Source organism: Hippocampus guttulatus, chromosome 5, assembly GCF_054856545.1.
Source record: "Hippocampus guttulatus isolate MCC_2025c chromosome 5, RoL_Hgut_1.0, whole genome shotgun sequence".
NCBI lineage: Eukaryota > Metazoa > Chordata > Actinopteri > Syngnathiformes > Syngnathidae > Hippocampus > Hippocampus guttulatus.
This window is the reverse complement of record NC_141265.1, coordinates 21,088,458-21,112,809: the sequence shown is the minus strand read 5'-3', so window position 1 is coordinate 21,112,809 and position 24,352 is coordinate 21,088,458. Positions and strand designations below refer to the sequence as shown.

At 45.5% G+C, this 24,352-nt stretch overlaps 3 protein-coding genes across 7 annotated transcripts; all 3 read left to right on the top strand.

The window, feature by feature from the left end:
- Positions 1-565: 565 nt before the first annotated feature.
- On the top strand, positions 566-6,382 carry nipsnap1 (nipsnap homolog 1 (C. elegans)). 3 transcript variants are annotated; one of them, XR_015100903.1, is made up of 11 exons: positions 566-725; positions 1,624-1,757; positions 2,477-2,522; positions 2,612-2,706; positions 3,788-3,858; positions 3,958-4,098; positions 4,323-4,354; positions 4,461-4,555; positions 4,938-5,021; positions 5,588-5,733; positions 5,838-6,382. XR_015100903.1 is itself a non-coding variant. In XM_086111005.1 (10 exons), exons 1-10 carry the CDS (start codon positions 649-651, stop codon positions 5,650-5,652), a joined length of 840 nt encoding a protein of 279 aa, XP_085967131.1. In that variant the 5' UTR covers positions 566-648; the 3' UTR covers positions 5,653-6,382. The 3 variants fall into 3 exon arrangements, 1 of the variants encoding a protein (XP_085967131.1); XR_015100904.1 differs by lacking the exon at positions 5,838-6,382 and having other exon boundaries at positions 4,304-4,354; positions 5,588-5,653; XM_086111005.1 differs by having other exon boundaries at positions 5,588-6,382.
- Positions 6,383-6,508: 126 nt separating this feature from the next.
- On the top strand, positions 6,509-20,086 carry castor1 (cytosolic arginine sensor for mTORC1 subunit 1). 3 transcript variants are annotated; one of them, XM_086111003.1, is made up of 10 exons: positions 6,509-6,806; positions 9,243-9,313; positions 9,402-9,595; positions 10,528-10,660; positions 11,752-11,875; positions 15,973-16,089; positions 16,834-16,916; positions 16,996-17,090; positions 18,304-18,341; positions 19,768-19,915. In XM_086111003.1, exons 1-9 carry the CDS (start codon positions 6,694-6,696, stop codon positions 18,325-18,327), a joined length of 954 nt encoding a protein of 317 aa, XP_085967129.1. In that variant the 5' UTR covers positions 6,509-6,693; the 3' UTR covers positions 18,328-18,341; positions 19,768-19,915. The 3 variants fall into 3 exon arrangements, with proteins under 3 accessions (XP_085967129.1, XP_085967128.1, XP_085967130.1); XM_086111002.1 differs by lacking the exon at positions 18,304-18,341 and having other exon boundaries at positions 19,768-20,086; XM_086111004.1 differs by lacking the exons at positions 15,973-16,089; positions 18,304-18,341 and having other exon boundaries at positions 19,768-20,086.
- On the top strand, positions 19,989-23,725 carry LOC147205494 (uncharacterized). Its single transcript, XM_086111007.1, has 3 exons — positions 19,989-20,879; positions 21,211-21,347; positions 22,387-23,725. Exons 1-3 carry the CDS (start codon positions 20,843-20,845, stop codon positions 22,867-22,869), a joined length of 657 nt encoding a protein of 218 aa, XP_085967133.1. The 5' UTR covers positions 19,989-20,842; the 3' UTR covers positions 22,870-23,725.
- The last annotated feature ends 627 nt before the right edge of the window (positions 23,726-24,352 follow it).

Sequence of the window (24,352 nt, the reverse complement as noted above, 5' to 3'; positions counted from 1 at the left end):
GGGTCTCATTTATTGCTTCTTGCCAACATCGACTTTGAAATACAAGTTGCGGCAGTGCATGAACAAAACAAAAGGCTCCCACCAAGCAAGCTCTTTCAAAGTGAAACCTCTGACGGAGGTTTTGTGATACCCTTGTTTTAAAATATTTCTAAATCTTGCGTCCTTGTGTGACCTCCAATGGACAAAATTAGAAACAACACATGTTTGGAAAATTGCAGTTGAACGTGTTCTTTTAAGTTTTGCACTTTGCCAAAATCATCCTGTCCGGCTGAATTGGACTCCGTGACGGGGCAGTTTCGGCCCGCGGCCCATGTGTTTGACACCCTTGGTCTTAGACTCATTCGATGCAAAAAATGAAAAGGTGACGTGTGCAAGCTCAGAGTGTACACAGCAATCGCGACTCCAGTGTTTCATCTCCAAATCATCGTGGCCAGTAAAAGGCGAGACAATCAACCGCAGCGATCAATGAGTCGCGTCTGATCGACCGACCATCGATTGCGACTGGCGCAATCCACATCACGAGACGCCCACCACTGCCACGCCCACACCCGGGCGAACGGCTGATAACAACAAAACTAAACATTAACCAACACCGTGTCCGACTGCGAGACGCCTCCAAAAAACGTTGACTGGTTCCTCATCCTCATCATGGCGACGACCGGCTCGGTTCGGTCCCGAGGACGGCTGTTGTTGTGCCGCTACTTCGCTGGGAGTCACGTGGTCAGGTGAGCTCCCCGCTTCGTTTCGTCGTGTTCCAAACTCAACTTGTCATTTTAAATTAATTTCACAGGTGACGTTTGATTAGAGAAAAAAAATGCAAAAAAACCCCAAAAAGATACGACGTGTCATTTTTCTCAAGTCCGATACGTCCTAATGTTATGTCGTGCAAAGAGTTGATTGGTATTTGTTTTTCGTGGGCAGAGCAAACTCGTTTTAATTATTTGCTGGACTTGCGAACTTTGTCCTGTATAGCGACGCCAAAGCATCTGGCGCTTATCTCTTAACTTTACAATTATGCTCCATATTTGTTTTTGTTTTGGCTTTGGGTTGTTATCGTGCAGCGCACCCGATGGAAAATGTGGCTAATTGTAGTCCTCGATTCAAACGTGGGATTCACGAGATTGAATTATTATTCTTATTTTAACAGGACAGTATATAATGTCAAGGTTATTCACTTCCCAGCATGCTTTGCAGCGTTCTTTGTAACTATGGTTGAACGCCAAGGGAAACAAACGTTGCCTCTTCATTGGCTTTGTTAGTGTTGTGGCTGTGAAATTTTTTCAACATTTCACAGAACATTCCAGATGAAAGGGCAGGTGGGACAATCTTATAAACTTGAAGGTTGGCTCAGGTGAGTCAGTCAGTGTGTGGAATGATATTTACTTGAGTTGTTACCGACATGGATGAATGTCGAATGTGAGCCCCAGTACGTGTGTCATCCTTAAACCCGTACGAGGGAGTCCCACAAGTTTTCAAACAACGATGACTTATTTTTAAAGAGTGAAAATGAAGACTCCTCTCGCTGTTTTTATTTTTTATTAGATTATTTTTTATGATGATAGCTGGCACTGTGCGCAATAAAACTCAAGATGTTTCTTTCTCCCATGTTGTTCGTGCACGTAGGAAGTTTTCCGAGAGCGCCGTTGGACGCTGGTTCCGTTCTGCCTCCTCGTCGGTGCACAAAGTGGACGCCAGGAAAGATGCCCACTCCAACCTGCTCTCCAAGAAGGAAACCACCAACCTGTACAAAATCCAATGTAGGTCGGCGCACCGTCACCACCAGAGAGCTTCAGGCACGCCGCCGCTCGAATAGCGTGGAAAAACAAAAATCCGAACGGGACGCAGAGTGAAACTGACAAATACAAAATGAGAACACTCGCAAGGAGCCACAGGACTAGAAAGCTTTCATCCAGACGATCACGTAAACACTCGTGTTTTTAAATCGGAAAAATGCCACTTTACACGTTTGTGCCTTTTAAAATATTCCAGTAAGAAGATAATTCAAAACAGTGGAAAGAATTAAAACAGTTTTTCCATCACGATTTCGAGAATGAATTAAATTGGCCTCCTACTTGTGTGTGTGCACTGTGGCCACAGGGGGGCAGTGAATTAAAAACATCGGTAGAATATACACATAAGATTTGGGTGCCTAATATGAAGCGGACCGTCACAACAAATCTGCAGCAATATTTGTTGTTGTTGTTTTTTGGGAGGATAAAGAAGATATGCCTGTGAGTAATGTTATATTCTCTGGCTACACGTGTTGCACGATTGATGCTTGTTTTGTTTATGCCGTTTTGCATTGTCTCTTAGCATTCAGCAAGCAGACTCTCATACACGGCAAAGTTCTGCGGTGCGTCTAAATGCGCCATGTTTACTTCTTTGTTGATTGTTTAGTCTGAAAGTCATGAGACAATTGTGTTGAAAAAAAATGCATACAAGTCTTTTTATGCAACCATTTTTCGATACTTTTCAGTTCACAATGTGAAACCGGAGTGCCTGGAAGCTTACAACAACTTGGAGTGAGTCGTGACATTTTCTTGTTTGTTTGATTCATTTGAGTCTGAAGGCGTATCAGTTGGTATTTGGATTTTTATTTTTATTTTTTTAGGGCAGAGGTGCAAAAGAGGCTCCATCGCGATGAGAATTATCCGTGTGAGGTGGTGGGAAGCTGGAACACCTGGTATGGTGAGCAGGACCAAGCAGGTACAGAACAGCTCCCCTTTGACCTCATTATTGTCTCTTTGGGATTGAAGTGCAATCAAGTTTTTTTCTCTTTTTCCGAGCAAATATTTGCAACGTGCCAATTGGATCAATTGAATAGTTTGACACGTCATCTGTTATTCTTACGCTTTCTAAAATGCTGTGGTGAAAATAGCTGGAGAATTCATCTACGATCAAACCGTCTCAGAAATGTTGTAAACAAAGCCACCTCTTCCTTGATTTGTGCAGTATTAAGTTGCCTCAAGATTGAAAGTCTGGATGTTTTCTTTTTCGACCCTAACGAGCGAAAATGGTTCGCTTCGCTACATTTGAGTAAGACGAACTGATCAGCCCCGAGGATTAATGCATGCGGACTCCTTTCCGCCTTGTACACTGTTTAGTCAACTCATCATATTTATTGCATCACTCATCTGTGGAGCCCCAGATAAGCCCCTCCGGCATTTTATTTGATATTCTCAACTGTATTTATGGAGCACTTATGGGGGGGGGGGGGGGGGGGGGAAACACAGCCGTATACAAAGTGCTGTACCTGCAGCAAAAATAATTTATAACAACAACAAACAGTAAATGAATAACAAAGACAGTAGAAAGCACAAAAACAGTCAAACTAAAAATCAAGTCTCATGCTGAGTCAAAAGCCAGAGGATAAAAATGAGTTTTAAGTCGGTTTTAAAGATGGGCAGCGAGGAGGCTTGCCGAACGTTCAGCGGGAGGTCATTCCAAAGAGGGGCGGGGGGCAGCAACGATAAAGGCTCGCCCCCCCCCCCCCCCCCCCCCCCCGATTCCTCCTTGATCCTCCGCGTCGTTCTCGGTACCTCTAAGAATGTCCGGTTCAACAGCGGCACCAATTTGCCGGTTCTATTTCAAATGACTGTCCAGTTTAAGACCCAAGTTCAAGACTGTTGGCTTAAGATAAGTCCGCAGGATGGGACGTACAAGGGCCACTGGGACCAAACGCCATCAATATATTTGGAAATCATTTTCTCCGTAGGATCATGTTTTATCTTGGTAAGCGAGTGTGTGTTGCAGCGCTGGTTAATATCGTCTCTTGGCTTCTCTGCAGTGCACCTGTGGCGTTACAGGGGGGGCTACCCTGCCTTGACGGAATGCCTCAACAAGCTCAAAGTCAACAAGGTAACACCACGGCAGGGCTTAAAAAAAATGATTACAATCGGTGATAACTGTGGCGTGTTGGCTGTTGCCATGACAACACACCCGCTTGTTTGTCGGCAGGAATATTTGGAATCCCGCAGAGAGAGAGCAAAAATGCTGCATGCCAGGAGGAATCAGCTGCTGTTAGAATTCAGTTTTTGGAATGAACCCCTTCCTCGACCAGGACCCAACATCTATGAAATGAGGAGCTACTCCCTCAAGGTAGCTTCACTTCTTCTGTTGGACTCACAATCTCGTCGCGGTGGGAAAAAAATGTGTCATCATTGTAAAAATGACTTTCACTCCGAGTGGTCCCATTTTGGGAATGGGAGGTCTTGAAATTTGATTGCGGTGGCTTTAAAGAAAGTCTTAAAGCTTAAGTTGCCACTTCTTACAGGTCCAATTTGACATCTCGTTTTTTTTTAAGTATTTGTTTCTGCTTCAAGCCAGGGACCATGATCGAGTGGGGCAACCATTGGTAAGCGCCCGCCCCCTCAACCCCTCCTCATTCTTGCCTGACGTGAGCACAACACAAACCTCCTGCTCCATGACCACCGTTTGGCCTTCATCTGTGTCGTGACCAGGGCGAGGGCCATCAAATACCGGCAGGAGAACAACGAGGCCGTGGGTGGTTTCTTCTCGCAGGTCGGCGACTTGTACGTCGTCCATCACTTATGGGGTGAGCGGACAACTACACTAAAGGAAGACCACTCGCCCCTCTGAGGACGACTCACGGGGAAGGAACAGTTGTTGTTTCGACCGGAGATTGCTGTTTTTAAACGAGCAGGATAAATGGTATATGGTTGATGATGAGTAAAGCTGTTTAGTTCGATCTTTGTTGTCTGGTTTTGTCAAATATTTCTTCTGGTTTGGGGCTGGCACATTTTGAAGCATAAATTCTCATTCAAAGTTGGACACATGCAGTAGCTAGGGTCACGGTGGGGTGCTGAGCACAGTGCCCCTGGCTGGCCAACTTGTCAAGTCAACGACAGTTAGCAGGGTTATTTCCGGACTCGAGACGGCGCTTTTTTTTAAATTTTTGTTTTGTGTTCATGTCGCAGCATATGAAAGCCTTCAGTCTCGAGATGAAACCAGGAACTCTGCGTGGCGCAAGGAGGGATGGGACGCCAACGTATACTACACGGGTAGGACTGCGATGCACTGAGACCTTGCGTTCGTATCTCATAATGCGGACATCATGCTAGCATCGTCAGGCCTCGATACAATCTGAGGTGCGAGCGAACTTAGCCAGCCAGGCGAGCTACATGCATTTGAAGTAGCCTGTTGTGTTTGTGCTGTTAAGCTGAGACTCACTGCCAATGTACTTTTGCGTCGAAAAGTGATTGCTGCCATGCATCGAACAATCCGCACGCGCGAAGCACCATTAGCCAATGTGGTAAAAATTAGCCAAGCGGGCCAATGCAAGCTTCCGTTACCATGACAACCATATGCAAAGCAGTCTCAAACCATCCAGAATCTAAACACAGTAAACTTTTTGCTTGTATTTTCCCTCGTAGAATCATCACTTCATCGGCAAGATACCAAATTAAAATTGTCCCTTACACAAATTCCCCACATGATTTCCTGAATCATTGACAACTTTGCCGAGCATCCGACCGAGTATGTGCCGTTTATCAGAAGCTAACACGAATCTGTGCTAATCCTGCAACTCTGCTTCCCTTTTTGCATGGATATTGTGTGTTTATTGCAGTGCCTCTCATCAGGAGCATGGAGTCCAGGATAATGATTCCCACCTCCAGTTCTCCATTACAATAACGACATAAACTTGAAAACAAAGACAACAGCAGTAGCAGGAAACAACAACACTGTTTCCACACTGTTGGGCCACAACATTAGGTACACCTCCGCCATTTAATGACTTCCAATAGTAGTCGTACAGAAACAGTGTTCCACGAGTAATTGATACCCACTAACAGGCTAACAAAGTACTACCTTTATAGGTGAGAGTGCAATTGCCTGTCTCGATGAAGCTCCTCTCCTCAAGTCAACGTAGTTCTTTGGTGCCACAAGATGGCACCCAAGCAATACTTTTATATTAAGAAGACCTTTGGCCTGAGCACAAAAACAACATTATGATCGAGAAGTGTGTGTGAAAAGTCAAAATTGTCTTACTGCTATGATGTCTACAAAAAAAAAATCCTGTCAATTAATACCTTTCAAATTAGCATTTTATTTGTGACCTCTCACATTGGATCTCATTGCATTATGCGGGTGTACTTAAAAAAGTGACAAGCGAATGTATCTGCACAAGTCAGGCACACTCCTGTTATACGTATCTTGATGTCAAAATAGGTGCCTTTCAGGGAAATCATTAGTATAATGGTTGTGTGGTCTCAATGAAAACTTGGCTGTAATTTGTGTGTGTGTGTGTGTTTGTTTTAAAAGCTTAATTATGGTATTTCTATTTGTTTTTCCACAATGAATTCCACTTCTGAGTTTACAAATGCTGGAGAGTGTCCGTCAAAATAAAAGCTGTGCGACAGGCCACGTTGCCATCATATCTTTACCGATTTCCTCTAGAGGGTCAGATTTTGACCGAATGTTTCACTAAACAACTTGAACTTTGGCTGTCAGGGGCCAGCAAATTTCGTGACGCTGAACAAGCGCGCAAATGCTACACTGTAGCTTTAAGAAAAGGGGGCGTGTCTGCTTTTTGACTCATTTGAATACACAGTTGTTGCGCGGGGCTGGGCTTGTCGGATGTTTTTCGTCCTGAGGAGTACGAGTGTGCGTGTGGGTGTGCACAGTTAGTCGTTGTGGTGGGTGTCAAGTGCTAACAAGCGCTTTCAAGTGAACATGGAGCTGCACATTCTGGACCACCGGCTGCGGGTCACCAGCATCACCAAAAGCGGCCTGGCGCATTTCACGCATCCGCTGATCAAGCTGATATTCCTCCGCCACCGGACACGGTAAGCGGGGGCTCATTGACATCCTCCACTCGGAACATTGCCTCGTTTGGGGGAAATTGCGTCAGTATGCATTTTGCTCCGTGACATGTTGCCAAAAGGAGCGATTTCGATTGACAACGGATAACACCGTGATCTAAATGCGTTTTACATGTGGTAACCTCTATTTTTATAAGGCAAGGACCGCCCGGGCTGCGTTCCCCATACCTGGGCGATTTGCGCTCTGAACCGGCTCGTCAATTGCACATCGCTGTGTAGTCACAACGATGACCAGGTTTTGTTGAATTTTCGAGGTATTTTTTATTTTCCCCACTAAGTTAAACTTTGCGGAGGTGGGGGTCCACTTTACGTTCTTGCTGAGGCTGACGGGCTTGTGTGTTGTCCCCGCCTGCATTTGGAAAGTTCCAACTACTGAGTAGACGCGAATGCAGTAGTTTGAGCACGTTGCACACCTGATCGTAGTTGAGACCCTGCCTCCTGATTGCCATTGGCTGACGTGGGCGTTGGGCAAACAGTTGGTCCAATCAGACACGCTGCCTCGTGATGGTGGAATGAACGCGCCTCCATTCGGTAACGAGCTCACGCTTGTCACTTGTTTTGATCGCAAGTTACACAAATTTAAATATTGTTGGGCTTTTTATTCCATTGTGGAGATTTTATATCCACGGAGCCATTTTTAAACCGTCCTGTGTTTTAAGCTGTCTTTTTTTACCCCATATTGATTGTTACATCGAGTCGCTAATTTGGAGATGAGGGCAAAAGATTTTTGACATCCGGTACTCCCAAGTCTGACAATAATGTCTCCATATATTTATATACTTGAATGTAATTATGTTCATGTGTAATCTTTTTTCTGATGATGTCACCAAACTGCTGTTTGTTGTTATATTGACAAAGTAAAAGTTGAGTAACGTGTCATAAAAAAAAGAGAGTCCTCCAAGGTCCTCCTGAAATTCCCTTGTTAAGACAAATCACAATTTCAGAGCTTTTGTGTTGTTTAAAAAAAGAAAAATCACCAAACTTTCCAGGTTTGTTTATCCTGGTGAGACCAAAAGGGTCAACCAAATCAAACTGGCTGAACGCTAACATAAGATTTGAAACTTCACAGACAGGCTAATGGAAATGAGCATAGTTATTCCCGTAATTCTAAAACATCCAACAACTGTACTTGGTAGATGATGTGGCTATCTTATTCAGATCTGTATGACCTGTACTGCTCATATTGTGCAAGTGCAGTCCGTCCCATTTCCTGATCTATGGCTATCATCACACTTGGACACAAAAGGAAGGTGAAGGGTCAACATGAAGTAACACAATGCAGTGTCGTAGCTAGCGCAGCCGCTCTGTCGTGTGTCCGGTCGCACGGCGACGGCGACGACAATGACTTGGCTTCGCCGAGTCAGCAGTCGTTCGGGCTGTGCAAGAACAGGAGGCTAGGGCGTCCTTTCATCTCGGTGGGTAGAACCCCCCCCCCCCCCCCCAAAAAAACAAAGGCCACAACAAATGTTTTCTTTTGGCTGTTTCCAGCGTCAAACCCTGCAACAATTCGTGGATATCCCTTCTGCCGTGCTGTCTGGCCCAGATAGGCCTGAAGGCCAATGTCGTTATTCACTTTTTTCCCGCTCTGTCATGCATTTATGAGCAAGCATTTTGAATTGGATTCAATGGTACAGTTTAGCCTCGCATACTTGGGATTTGGTGGCCATGGACTCATCTATTCACATATTTCTTTAAAAATGTGTGGAAAATGCTTCTCTCCCCTATCACCGTTTTTTTAACAACTATATTGTTCTACCTTCTGGTTAGTTTGGCTGTAATTCACCTGTTGCCCACTAGATGGTGACACACTAGTTTGACACTGACTTGGAAGGGCGACGAGTGAAAATAGAATTTGGCCTCGTTTTTTGCTGAATATTGAAAGTGATATCCTCTTTAATCCTGCATTTTCCACCAACAGAAAGTGATGTCTGTTATCGTACTTTAGTATTATGTTATTGATTGTAAGACGATCAGTGAAGTTTGTTGGATTGTAAAAAAAACACAAAGGATCGGCGCACTGTTACAGTGTCTGAATAATATTTTTTGTCTTATCTTTTGTTCTTAAAAGCCCATTTTGGTCGAACATTTTGAAACACTTGCAATCACTGCGGACGGTGGGCAGTGATTGCCAGTGCGGAAGTGACAGGTAATGGAAATAACGTACAAAAAAAAAAACCAAACACCATGAAAATTTCCAGACGCTCTAACTTCTCATTTATGCTCGTTCATTTTGACGTTCTGCTCTGAGATGATCTTAATTTAAATGGAGAACAATATGTCATTGAAAAACGGTGACATGGACATCTCACTGAGGGAATGCTAAAGTGTGGATGTGTGTGTATCCATAGACACAATTTTTTATTGCCATTTTGTAATACAACCCCCCCCCCCTGCTTTCAGATGCAAGTTCTTCAGTATGACCGAGACCCCCGAGAACTACACCGTCGTGTTGGATGAGGAAGGCTTCAAAGGTACGAAGAAGAAAATGTCTGTACTTTGTAATATGCCTGGTTAGGAGTCGATGAGATCAATGATGACTTTTTTTGATTGTGCGGGCAGAGCTGGAGGCCTCGTCGCAGCTGCAGGTGGAGGGCTCGGTGTGGCTGCCGCTCAACGTGCTCTCTGACGCCACCGCCTCGCTCGGCTTGCAGGCGGTGGGCGTCACCAAGATCGCCGAGTCGGTCATCGCGCCGCTGGCCCGCCAGCACGTCTCCGTCTTCATGCTGTCCACCTATCAGACCGACTTCATCCTGGTCAGCCCGCGCTTGCGCCTCCAAATGGGGTTGGGACCGCAGCAAGGGGAGAAAGCAAATAAAAGACAGATGCAATTAAGGAAAAAAAACCTACCCACCCAAAAAAAAAAAAAACTACCCAAACATTCACATTTTTTAAGATGAAATTAGAAATCATCATTCTTTTTAAATTGGTATTTTTGGGGGGGGGGGGGGTTTTGTTTAAAAAATAAAACTAATTAATTGCCCGTTGATGTATACAAAAAACAATTCTTTGTATGAAATAAATCTTGATGTTTTAGAGGGGGAAAAAAAGCATAATTCTTTTAGAGAAAAATACATTTTTGAGTCAGATTTTTTTTCAATGAAAAAGTTTTAAGAACGATATTTTTTTTCTTTTTTTTGCTGGGGTAGTTTATATATTACAGAAAAGTTTGCATTAAAAACACATTTGTTTTCAATAAAAGTTGCATATTTTAGAAGGAAAACTAAAGAAACTAAACAAATCTTGAGAAGAGTACTTTCAATTTTTTTTTTTAATTTTTCAATTGCCTGACCCCCACTTTTGTAGTGGGGGTCAGGTTACTATTTTAGGCATTTTGTATCCCAAAATAGAATTCTCTTTCCAGAAAATTCTTGACTTCATTAAAAAAAAAAAAAAAAAAAAAAGCAAAGTCATGGTGAGAAAACACTTTTTTTCCACAATGAATTCCACATTTTTTCGGTGTTAAAGAAAGTATCGAAACATTGAAGAGTTAAATGTGCACATTCAACTTGGCAGAAAGTCAAATTAGGTTCATTGTGAAATTTCCCTGCAAAAGCTAACATGGCAAACGTTTGGTAAGCAGCTTGGTGTACTTTCCCAATGAGAAAAAAAAACAAACATTGTTGCGCTCGGAAGTAAAATCAATTTGCGGTCTGGTGTTTTTATTTTATTTTATTTTTTTGCACAGGTGAGAGAGAAGGACCTGCCGGTGGTGGTGGGCACTCTGGAGGAGTTCAACATCTTCCGTGAAGTCGGAGGAGAGTCGCTCCTCGTCCGTGGCCATGACATCGCCAACGGCCTTCACAATAACGGCAAAGAAGGTTAACGATTCATTCCAAGTCTCCACTTTGTTCGGTTGATTTTGGGGGGAAAAATAAGTTTTTCGAAATTCGAGAAAGCAGCTATGATTTAAGAGGTACCAACTTATTCAAAAAACTCAAAACAAGAACAAACATCAAGCAAAGAAGTGTATCTATCAAAGGTGTTAATCTGTGGAATAATTTCGAAACGGACCTGAAAATGAGTAAATCGCTTGCTGAGTTCAAAAACAAATTCAAAAAAACAGTACAAACAACCTACATCAATCAGAGTTAAAATGATAAATTCTAAACATTAAATATAATGATAAATCAGAACTAAATTGATAAATAGAGAAAGGTATTGAAATATCCATTATGAATACAAGAGAAAATTGACACAAGAGTGCCAGGGTGTGGATGTATATAATCCCGATACAAACCAAAAGTTGTAAAAATATCACGGTTAAGGGTAAAGTATGAGCCTTAATGGAGACTTCTTTCTTGTAACTTTTTTTCTTTTCTGATTGATATAAAAATGATTTATTAGATATTAACACATAACGGGGTAGGACTAGATACGTTTTTTACTTCTTCCTACTCCCTTGAACATAATAACTGTGTTGAATGAAGACTGATTTCTTTCTTTTTACTATTTTATCTACCTTATTTTCTGTCAAATTATTACTGTATATGTTTTATGTTCAATAAACAACAACAACAACAAAAAAAAGTGTCATTTTATGGCAGCTCAATGCAGCTTCAGCAATGCTCGGTAGCACCAAGCTTGCGAGTCGCACACAAACCCCAACCAATTTAATATTTAAACCATGACCTGCAAAAAACAAAGCCAATTTACCCCCTCTAATTTTAACATTTTGTTTCATTTTTAATTTTTTTTACCCTGAGCCGAAGAACAATAATAAAATCCACTTTTGGTGTTTTATTTGTTTCATTTTTTCTTTTTTTCCTTTTTTTTTCAGCCCATTGTAAATAGAGCATGATGCAGTTCAAGGGCTCGATGATGACATTGTGTTATTTGGGCAAAAAATGCTGATCGGAAATGAAAGCAAAGTGACCACGTGAGCGACCTCCACGTCTTGCTTCGTTCGCAGGCGTGCCGGCCACCCTTCAACCAGTGCTCATCCCTCAGAACCGCTTCTGCGTCATGTCCCTGGACCCGGATACGCTGCCGTCCATTGCCACCACGCTCATCGACGTGCTCTTCTACTCCGGAAGGTCAGATATAGATGGACTGCAATGCCGTTGTCAGAACACACGGTGGCGCTGTAGCTCAAGGCCTTCCGTGTGGCGGCAGAGGTAATGCATGTGCTCCTAATAATGTGGCTGGTAGCTATGGGTGCGAATCAAAACAATGTTTGGGTCGTGGATCAGATTTGTGTTTCACGGCAAGGGGACTTAAGTTAAGGAAATAAATTTCAAGGGATGGGTATACATTTGAAAAATTCAGTCTTTGGTTGAGGTGGTCGCTTCAAACCAAAATGGAAGACTTCCCGGTGTTTTGTAAGGCAATAATTTTTATTTTATTTTATTTTTGTGCGCCTACTCGTGTTGGTTACAAATTTGATGTTGCTAAGGGAAACCCGCCAAGGAGATGAATTAAAGGAAAATCTTTTGGAAAAGTTTGTTTTTGAAATCGTGTACCCAAAATGGCTAAATTGAGCCAAAAAAGACCAAAGCAAAACGACAGACTTCCTGAGTCCTTCTGGGCCTGGCTTCATGAAACTTTTTTTGTGGGTCTACTCATTCAAAAAGGATTTTGTCCATAACCGAAATCACTTGGGACCAAAATGGCAGTCCTGATATGTCGTTCCAAGGTTTAGTTCAGGAGACCTTTTTTTGTGGGTCTACTCATGATGGACATGGCCACCAAATTTCATGTCGCAGAGTGAAACCCTCTCCGTGAGCCGTCACCTTACCGTGGTGGAGGGGTTTGTGTGTCCCAATGATCCTAGGAGCTAAGTTGTCTGGGGCTTTATGCCCCTGGCAGGGTCACCCATGGCAAACAGGTCCTAGGTGAGGGACCAGACAAAGCACGGCTCACAAAGCCCCTTATGATAGATAAAATCGATGGCACTCAGTTTCCCTTGCCCGGACGCGGGTCACCGGGGCCCCCCTCTGGAGCCAGGCCTGGAGGTGGGGCTCGTTGGCGAGCGCCTGGTGGCCGGGCCTACACCCATGGGGCCCGGCCGGGCTCAGCCCGAAGAGGCAACGTGGGTCCCCCTTCTCATGGTCTCACCACCCGTGGGAGGGGTCAAAGGGGTCGGGTGCAATGCGAGCTGGGCGGCAGCCAAAGGCGGGGACCCTGGCGGTCCGATCCTCGGCTGCAGAAGCTAGCTCTTGGGACATGGAATGTCACCTCTCTGTCAGGGAAGGAGCCCGAGCTGGTGTGTGAGGTAGAGAAGTTCCGACTGGATATAGTCGGACTTGCCTCCACACACAGCCTGGGTTCTGGTACTAGTTCTCTCGAGAGGGGTTGGACTCTCTTCCACTCTGGAGTTGCTCATGGTGAGAGGCGCAGAGCAGGTGTGGGCATACTCATTGCCCCCCGGCTCAGTGCCTGTACATTGGGGTTCACACCGGTAGACGAGAGGGTTGCTTCCCTCCGCCTTCGGGTGGGGGGACGGGTCCTGACTGTTGTTTGTGCATATGCACCAAACGGCAGCTCAGCATACCCACCCTTTTTGGAGTCCTTGGAGGGTGTGCTGGAGAGTACTCCTGCTGGGGACTCCCTTGTTCTGCTGGGGGACTTCAATGCTCACGTGGGCAATGACAGTGAGACCTGGAGGGGCGTGATTGGGAGAACGGCCCCCCCGATCAGAACTCGAGTGGTGTTTTGTTATTGGACTTCTGTGCTCGTCACGGACTGTCCATAACGAACACCTTGTTCAAACATAAGGGTGTCCATATGTGCACTTGGCACCAGGACACCCTGGGCCGTAGTTCGATGATCGACCTTGTGGTTGTATCATCGGATTTGCGGCCGCATGTTTTGGACACTCAGGTGGAGAGAGGGGCGGAGCTGTCAACTGATCACCACCTGGTGGTGAGTAGGCTCCGATGGTGGGGGAAGATGCCGGTCCGTCCTGGCAGACCCAAACGTATTGTGAGGGTTTGTTGGGAGCGTCTGGCGGAATCCCCTGTCAGAAGGAGTTTCAACTCCCACCTCCGACAGAGCTTTTCCCATGTTCCGGGGGAGACGGGGGACATTGAGTCCGAGTGGACCATGTTCCGTGCCTCTATTGTTGAGGCGGCCAATCTGAGTTGTGGCCGTAAGGTGGTTGGTGCCTGTCGTGGCGGCAACCCTCGTACTCGCTGGTGGACACCAGCAGTAAGGGATGCCGTCAAGCTGAAGAAGGAGTCCTATCGAGCCTTTATGGCCTGTGGGACCCCAGAGGCAGCTGACGGGTATCGACTGGCCAAGCGGAACGCAGCTTCGGTGGTCGCCGAGGCAAAAACCCGAGCGTGGGAAGAGTTCGGTGAGGCCATGGAAGCCGACTTCCGGACGGCTTCGAGGAAATTCTGGTCCACCATCCGACGTCTCGGGAGGGGGAAGCAGTGCACCACTAACACTGTGTACAGTGGGGATGGGGCACTGCTGACTTCGACTCGGGACGTTGTGAACCGGTGGGCAGAGTACTTCGAAGACCTCCTCAACTCCACCAACACGTCTTCCTTGGAGGAAGCAGAGTCTGAGGACCCTGAGGTGGGCTCTCCTATCTCTGTGGTTGAAGTCACCGATGTGGTTAAAAAGCTCCTCGGTGGCAGGGCCCCAGGGGTGGATGAGATCCGCCCGGAGTTCCTCAAGGCTCTGGATGTTGTGGGGCTGTCCTGGTTGACACGCCTCTGCAACATCGCGTGGTCAACGGGGAGAGTGCCTCTGGATTGGCAGACCGGGGTGGTAGTCCCTCTTTTTAAAAAGGGGGACCGGAGGGTGTGTTCCAACTACAGAGGGATCACACTCCTCAGCCTCCCTGGTAAGGTCTATTCAGGGGTGCTGGAGAGGAGGGTCCGTCAGGAAGTCGAGCCTCAGATTGAGGAGGAGCAGTGTGATTTTCGTCCCGGCCGTGGAACAGTGGACCAGCTCTACACCCTTAGCAGGGTCCTCGAGGGTATGTGGGAATTCGCCCAACCAGTCTACATGTGTTTTGTGGACTTGGAGAAGGCGTTTGACCGTGTCCCTCGGGGAGTTCTGTGGGGGGTGCTTTGTGGGTATGGGGTACCGAACCCCCTGATACGGGCTATTCGGTCACTATACCACCGATGTCAGAGTTTGGTTCGCATTGCCGGCAGTAAGTCGGAATCGTTTCCAGTGAGGGTAGGACTCCGCCAAGGCTGCCCTTTGTCGCCGATTCTGTTCGTAATCTTTATGGACAGAATTTCTAGGCGCAGCCGAAGCGTTGAGGGCGTCCGTTTTGGTGGCCTCAGTATTGCATCCCTGCTTTTTGCAGATGATGTGGTGCTGTTGGCTCCTTCAAACGGGGCTCTCCAACTCTCACTGGAGCGTTTCGCAGCCGAGTGTGAAGCGGTTGGGATGAAAATCAGCACCTCCAAATCTGAAACCATGGTCCTCAGTCGGAAAAGGGTGGAGTGCCCCCTCCGGGTCGGGGGAGAGATCTTGCCCCAAGTGGAGGAGTTTAAGTATCTTGGGGTCTTGTTCACGAGTGAGGGCAGGAGGGAGCGAGAGATCGACAGGCGGATCGGTGCAGCGTCTGCTGTGATGCGGACGTTGTATCGGTCTGTCGTGGTGAAGAAGGAGCTGAGCCAAAGGGCGAAGCTCTCAATTTACCGGTCGATCTACGTTCCAACCCTCATCTATGGTCACGAGCTATGGGTCGTGACCGAAAGAACGAGATCCCGGATACAAGCGGCCGAAATGAGTTTTCTCCGCAGGGTGTCCGGGCTCTCCCTTAGAGATAAGGTGAGAAGCTCGGTCATCCGGGAGGGGCTCAGTCTCGAGCCGCTTCTCCTCCACATCGAGAGGAGCCAGATGAGGTGGCTTGGGCATCTGATTCGGATGCCTCCTGAACGCCTCCCTGGTGAGGTGTTCCGGGCATGTCCCACCGGGAGGAAGACCCAGGACACGCTGGAGTGACTATGTCACCCAGCTGGCCTGGGAACGCCTCGGGATCCCCCGGGGAGAGCTGGAAGAAGTAGCTAGGGAGAGGGAAGTCTGGGCTTCCCTGCTAAAGCTGTTGCCCCCGCGACCCGGCCCCGGATAAGCGGTAGAAGATGGATGGATGGATGGATGGAGTGAAACTAGTCCAATGTATTTGCTGGCAGAGCGATACAAAGGGACTTTTGTGTTTGCCTAGCCCCAAACAAGATGAGGCAACGTCTCCCAGCACAGACTTGGACCAGATCAAGTTCTTCTCCTTCTCCCTCATTGACGGTTACGTCTCACTGGTCATGGACACGGACGCTCAAAGACGGTGAGCGCGACCGTCGCTGTTGTTACCTGAAAGCTGCCAAAGCTGAAAAACCCTCCCACTGCCGTCTGCTGCCGTGAACTTTTTTTTTTTTTTAGATATATACTGTCCTGTCTCAGGCCCGTGATGAAATGTAAAATTGAAGTTGAATTCGGATTTTCACGAAAAATTGTTGTGTTTTTGGTGCCAACAAAGATATATAACGGGTTCAATGACGACTCGAAATTTTTGATGTTTCAGGAAAAAAAAAAAAAAAGCATGTGCATTTAACTCATTCAGTACCAGCCAATTCTGGACCAAGTCTGAAAAGACGTTTAAAAACGTCTTTGGGAGTGAATGAGTTAAAGGGGGGAAAAAAAAAAGCATGTGCATTTAACTCATTCAGTACCAGCCAATTCTGGACCAAGTCTGAAAAGACGTTTAAAAACGTCTTTGGGAGTGAATGAGTTAAAGGGCCATATGGTTTCTGGATATTTACAGTTTGTCTTTGATGTTTAATGCTGACATGCTTTTTGATAGAGCGTTTCCCTAAAATGCACGTTAGCTTTCCAGAAAACTCTAAAGTGTCTTTGATGCTCACATAAATATGTATGTTAGTCAGGGAAGATTCAAAATTGTCTTTAAAGAAACCCAGAGAAATCCAAAGTGATGTGTTTGAACATCTAAATGGTCTTAGATGTTCCCAAAGGGTCTTTGACGTTTGCGTAGGTTTGCCCACTCGACTCAAAGTTGTTTTTGATGTCGCAGCTTCCCCGCCGACCTCCTCTTCACCAGCTCGTCCGGGGAACTGTGGAGGATGGTGCGCATTGGCGGCCAACCGCTCGGATTTGGTGAGCGACCGCTCTCTTTTCCGATCGGTGTTTTCAAGATGGCCCCCCGAGCGAGACGTGGCGCCGCGGCTTCTTTCAGACGAGTGCGGCATCGTGGCGCAGATCTCACAGCCGCTGGCCGACTGCGACATCTCCGCCTACTACATCAGCACCTTCAGTTTCGACCACGCTCTGGTGAGTGGATGCCGATACCCCGCCCGCCGGCCGACCGCTGACCAATCCTGTGTCATGTGACTCAAAAACACAGATCACTCTTATTTAAGGCTTCCTTCCGCTTTGTCATCTGGGAGCGGTCATCCTTCCGCGGCATTGACTCAGCAGCAGGCGCCGAGCAAAAAACAAACAAACAAAAAAAAAAAACCATCAGCTGTCTTTGATGTTTACAAAAAACACATCAGTTAGGTGTGTAGTAGGATGAATCGTGAAAAAAAAAGGTAAGTTAGGGGGAAACGCGTTTGTTGTACATGCGGTTTGTTGATTCCATTGTCTTTGATCCAGCCATGGATGTCTTTGATGTTTCTGAAAAAATGTGCATATGGCTCATTGTGGATGAAATTGTCTTTGATAACAAGAGATGAGTTATCTGAGTTGAAATCATTTTTTGATGCGAACAAAAACACTTGCATTGTGCTTGTTGAAAAGTCGGAGTTGGCTGGCTTCGTTGGTTTGAAAAACAGGCCATGTTAGATTGGTTGGACTCATTCGTTGAAGTTAACAAATGTTGAGAACAAAATTGTCTTTGATGTTCACCAAACGCGTATGTTCAGTTCATTGGGACTAAACTGTCTTAGGTGTTTTTGTTGTTTTTACAAAACTGAATAGGTCTGGTCATTGAATCGCCTTTGATGTTCACAAAACCGTGCATGTTTGGTTCATGGAAGACAAACACCACACAGGCTTGTCTTTGATCATGTACGTTGGGTCATCGAAGACTGAAGTCTTTGACGTTCACAAAAACTCGGATCATAATCTCATTTTCAAAAAGCAAGCGTCGCTCATTGAAGACTAAATGGTTTTTGATGTCAACAAAATTGCTGTGTTCAAGGAGGCCTAACATGTCTTTGACGTTCACATGCATTGACATTCGGACTTTAGGATTTATGAAGATTTTGATGATTGCAAAAAACAAAAAACATGTTTGTTAACCTCATTAACATTCAATTCAGATAATTGATGTATAGAAATAGGTCTGGTCAGTTGTCTTTGATGTTGGCAGAAACGCATGTTAATTTAGTTTCAATATTTTTGCAAACGACAAAACCATGTGGTTCATTGAAGACCAAATTGTCTTTGATGTCTGCCAAGAAGACCTACTTCTTCAGTTTTTTTTTCTGCTGCGTGTTACGTTGAGGGAAGATCCCAATTTTTTTCTTTTTTTTTTTCCCAGCCAAGCGACTGTCGCAAGACCTGAGCAGTACGATGACAGTAAGCGGGCCGCTGTGCGTATTTTTACCACCGAGTCGGCTAATCTTAGCGCATTTAGCGCATAGTCATAAACACAAGCGATGAACCCCCTCCCCCGCGGAAGCCGTTGCAGTTTTCCGTCTGTCGCAACGACCGAGGTGAAACAAAGTCGAGGTTGCCCCTCACCGTGCGCTCCAACAAAGTCGCAAAGTGGAAGAAAGCGATGAGCGTGCGTGAGTCACGTTATCTCGTCATCCCCGGTTACAATTCAGACACGAGCGGGAGGGGTCAAATCAGCGGATTAGTCAAGAGTATTTTTTTAATTCCACTGAAATTAAAGAGTGAAGTGATGTGTTACCCTTGACCCTTTGTGCATGTTGGTGTGTTTTTCCACTCACTCTCGTCCCAGGCAGACAAGTTTTCACCAAGGCGGCATTCGCCAAGCAAATGTTGCTTGCAGAGCGGCGCGGTTCTTCGTTTTGTCCTGAGTTTCGCGTCACTCAAAACTCTTAACGGGTCCCCACGGGTTAGGGTTTTAAATTTGGGTCAGAAGCACGTGCCCCATGGAGTAATCGGCTGATATTATTAACTCGTTTAAAATCGGCACAAACCTCCAACAACAACAAAAAAGACAATTTTTTTTTCATGACCAAATAACACATTACAACATAAAAAAAGTGACATTCCAACAAACATTCTCCTCCAAAATCATCTTTCGAACATCAGATCAACGGATTAGTTGGCCAAAATTACGTCTTTAAAATTCAGGAAGAATGTGTAACAACAACAACAAAAAATTGGCCAATTTTTAAAATAAATTTTAGAATTTGAATTTACAATTTCTTGTTTATTCTAATTTCTAAACAGGAACACATTACAATGGAATGCAAACCAAATGATATTCAAGTGAACATTTGACCTGGAATAATCTGATTTTTAACATGAGCCCAGCATATGAATTGGCCAATATTACGCTTTAAAAATCGGCAAAAATCAGCAAAACCCCCCAAAAACCTCACAAGAACATATTACAAAATAAAACACAGAAAATTACATTCAAACTATCACCCCCCCCAAAAAAAAGCTTTTTGATTCTGCCCCAAAAAATAGCTGATTTTTGCCAATCAGATTTTAAATTAAGGATTAGGGTTTCAAGCCGGGGTTACTGTTTCAAAGAAGGGTTTGAAGCCAAAGTTAAGATTGTGAACAAAAATTCTGATTTCGAGCCTGGGATTGGATTAAAAGAAAGGGTTTGCTTTTTTAAAACAGGGTTTGAAACCAGGGTTTTGGTTGGAAACAAGGGTTAGGGTTTCAAATGAAGGTTTCAAGCCGGGGCTCGGGTTTCCAACAAAAGTTGGGATTCCAATCAATGCCAAAATCCCTTCTGCTGTTTTGACCCAAAAACAAAACGAAATCATTGGGTGTGTGCTTGTGTTTGTCTGTTGAGGTCCCCGAAGAGGACATCGCTCGTGTGAGCGACATGCTGCACAAGCAACGGACGGACCCGACCACCGGCTGAGCTCGGAGCCCCCCAAAGCCTCCTCGGACGCCGCAAGGACTTCTCACTCCAGCCATTGCCCACTGACGTTTTGTTTTGTCCGCCATTTTAGATGCGGTCCTCCCGAAAATGCGGATACCGTCCTCAACGCCCTGAGGCAAAGCGTCTTTTGAATGGGTCAGCGTTTTGTAAGGAAGTTAAAAAAAAAAAGAAACAGAAACACCTGTTACTTGGTCAATAACTTGCTAAAAACGTTTGGAGAATATCACCTCGGATACTTTTGGGGTACATTTTTTGTACTAGCGCGACTGTTACACAACATCATGGTCATAAAAATAAAATGTTTAAAAACATTAAAAATTGAGGTGGCTTTCCCCCCCCCCCCCCCCAAAAAATTTATCAGGGACATTAAAAAATGTCTCCAATAAAGAATTCCAAAAATTAATTCAGGGAAGGATATACTGTCATTTGAAAACAAAACTCAGAAATGAAAGGAAAAACTACCAAAAAAGATTAAACAAAAAATAAAATATCAGAAAACAATACACTTCACTTTTCAAGGTGAAAAAAATATAAAGGGGAAATATAGCCCCCCCCCCCCCAACTATATGAAGACAATATGAGTAAAATAAAACATTGAATCAATAAAATCGACATTAGAAAATTTGGGCTTAAATTACTGGGGGAAAAAATGATACCCACATATAAAATATACCCCCCCTCCCCCAAATATCCGAAAATATTAGAAAAGAATGCAGCAACCCAAAAGACAATATTTGAAGCATGGCTGGGTATATTTTTAGATTTGAGAGTGAATTTTGGGATCTCCTGTGCGAGGGAGGGCGAACGACGCTGATGTGTCAGTCAAACGTTCGCTTGACACGTGTTGCAAGGGTGAACTTTTCCGAGTGTGTCAGCCGTGGGTGTGTTCAGTCCAGTATGATGATGATGAAGGTATGAGGATGCTTCCTCATAAAAAGACGCGAGACACCAGTGAGGAGCAACGTGAAGGACAGAAGAAGCCATGGCTCCCGCACTCAAAAGACTGCTGCTGCACTCTGGTATTTTTATTTTAAAATTATATTTCTGTAAATACATTTTTTTATCCACATTTTCTAATTTTGATTGACCCTATTCAGGGTGTTTTGATTGAAATTTTGCACAAAGATGTCGCTGGCCACCCAGTGAATTACTTCAGCTGTTACCCGCTGTTAAGACTTTTGAATTTAAATTTGCTTTTGAATTTTTTTCGGAAGGGGCTACCGTATTTGGCACATGAAAAGACGAAAAGCCTCTCCTGTTCTTTTGTACGTGATTGAGTGGTTTTGCACTTGGCGTGGGATGGCCTCCAGCGCTTGACGACTGAAGTAACCAATTTGCTCTCTTGCGCAGCGCTGCTGGTGACGCTGGTGGCGCTTCAATGTCGCCCGGCGCTCCTCGCCGCCATCTCTTGCCAGGACACCTTCTCCAGACTCAAGCTTATCACCGTCACGCTCGGCCTTGAAACGGACCACCTGCTCGACGAATATGTAAGTGTCCTTGCTTTGGCCTTTCTAGATCATTTTTGTGGGTGCTCGAGCACCCCGCAAAAATGAATCCCGGCAGCCCGCAAATTTATGAGATTTTTTTAAAAAGTTGTTTTCGTGTATGTCCTTTAAAACCCCGCTGGAAAAGAAGCATATCATCTGACATGTAATATTTGAACAACAAAAATTCAGCACCCCCTTTGCCTCTAAAATGACTAGCCGCCACTCAGGCTCTCCCGTCCCACCTCGCTCCCCCCGACACAGAGTACTATGCTGCCTTCCGGTGATATACGCTGGTGGTTTAAGTGCTTTGACCAGGTTCTACCACTCAATACCACCACACTGTTATTAATAGTCCTCATTTTTGCTGCATTAAATTCTAACTTAAGCGCGGTAGGTGTTGGATGACCTTTTTTGTTTTCGAGACTGGGAAATGTTTCAGGCGGTCAGAGGAGAGATGCTACCTGTTGCATTTGATGTCAGGGTTCGGAGAGGACGTTTGCCCAAATTGCGAGCCTGCCGCAAAACGTCACGGGAAACGACGTCACCTCGCTTTGTTCTTCTTGGCCATGCCAGCGGTTCTCGAGTACTGTGTGACAGCGTTTACAATCCACGATTGTGTCACCGTCTCGCTACAGCTGTTTTTGCTGTCTCGCACTGCCGAACACGCTGCGGTTTAGTAATCGGGTTACTGGTCATTTCACAATGGTGATGCTCGTTGTAGTTATCCCACAAGATCGAGCTTCCTGTTTTTCAAGTCCCGTCGGAAACTCTTTTGAAAGCCGAGCGAGTCGATCGGCGCCTCGGCTCTCGGAGGCTCTTCGAAAATGAGACCGTAATAAAACATAAATCATCAAGCAATCGAAACGTATGTTCCCCAACGTACGCAAGTTAAGTTTGAAGGTTCGGAAAACTAGACTTTATTTGTTTTATTGGGCATTTTCGAACACTTATTGCAGGAAACGGCTACGGTCCCTTATAATATGAGCGTTGTTTTAACGAATGCACGCTCACCCGTCTGTCCTCCTTCCTCCCCTCCCAGATGGCCTTTCACGGGCTGAGCGGCGTGCCTCCCAATGTCCCTGACTACACCGTGAGGGGCTCCAACTTCTCCGAGCAGCTTCAGGACATCTACGCCCATAACGTGGTGTTCAACTTGCATATCGAGAAGGTGAAAGAGTACCAAATTGGAGACTGGGGCAACCCGATCAACGTGGCCGAGCCTCTGAACCAGGTCAAATGGAGCCTTTTCAGCCAAACGAATATGTTGGTGCTCTTGGCCCAGCGGGTCTACCCGGAGGTGGCGCTGACAACGGTAGAGCCTCCGCACCAGAGCCACAATCACAGTTGGGCCAAGAAGTCCTACGGCTGGAAAGTCATCGTCGGCCTGAAAGACTGGCTCGCCGAGGTCAACGAGGTCCTGAAGGCGGCTCAGGAGCCATGCGACAACCACATCGACGAGATGGATCAAGAACTCTTGGGGGCCAGGCCCCGAAATCCAACTCCAGAAGGGAACTGGATCTGAGCCGATAAAGTTTTTCGCTGCTGATTATCGCGCTGTGCTTTACTGAAAACTTCCCGAGAGGAGAGTTCTGCTCTGCTCGTGGGACAAAAATGTTTTCACACCAGAACTGAAACTAGCCACGAACGGTTCTTCTGAGTTTTGTGGAAAAACTGCCCTTACAATGTAGAGATTTGACCAGAGTCCATTTCCAGAAGGTGGCCAGATACAATATGCGCCGGGCGCAGACCACCAAGCAGAATCAAAACACGGAAGGTAGCCAGTCCTTTCACGGCGATGAATTTATGAGGTACCATTGTTTGCACAGAAAATCCGGAGGCATGACGAGAAGAGTTCTGCTCAGGTTGTGGGAAAAACTGGGAGCGTGTCAGGTGGCGCAAGAATCCAATGTTTACTTCTCTGGCCAGTTCGTGGGCAATAAGTGAAAAGGTCTGATCAAGCTGCGGGTGGATAAACCAAAACAAACCCAGAAGCTAACCGCTAGCTTCACTGTTGTGTGCTGACAGATTTGATGGGAAATCAGAGAATGCACCCTGATACTTTTGATAGAAGATTTGAACTCATTTTGCTGTCAACAAGTCTTCCTTGGTCCACGGGCCAACCCCCCCCCCCCCCCCCCCCCCAAAGAGCGCACAGACATGTGCCACAGTCCCAGAATGCAGACCCAGAAGCTTCGTCGGGTCCCAACCAAGCCGCCATGCATTTTGCACTTTCCTCTGATGAGGTCACCGTTGTTCTTTAGTCACCGTTCAGTATTATGATTATTTATAATTGGAAGTTTCTACTTACTGTATGTTATTGCTGTATTTATTGTTCTAAATTAAAGTGCAAAGTTTATAAATAACGTTTTTATTCAGTATCTTGCTGTTGTTGCTTGTGTAAATATTGTCGGCCCCACACGTGAACAAAATCATACTCGAAAGAAAACGACCACAAAATTGTCGAAGATACACAGTTTAAAAAGTTTCAAACGGGGCAACCCAGGTCCGGTCCTCGAGGGCCCCTCTGAGATGTTTCCTTCCGCCAAGGCACTTGATCTGAAACATCAGGATCGTAATCAAGTGGTTTTTGTATGGTATTTTAATATTCAAGTCAAAGTACAATTTCAAGTGTCAAGGATCTCATTTGTAATAAAAGGCCAAGCAGCGGGCGCCAGCACCCAAAGTCATGGGTCCCACGCGACGGTCATTAATCAAGCTGGCAAAAAAGCCTGACGGATATGTTTCCCGAATTAGGACATTTTGGTTTGTTAGGGCCACAGGATGATTAATGGTCCCGTGCCGTCAGTCCGTCCCTTGAAGGCACCGCACGGACGGCTTGCCGCTTGACTCCAATCGTGGCTGATCGTGTGCACAGATGGGAGGAGGCGAGGGTTAACACAGCCTGGGACTTCTCCAATTATTTCCAAGGCCCTCTTAAATTTGCTTTGTTATTTTGTTATTCATCCTAATTTCCCGTATGCAAAAGGAAAAAAATATCAATATGA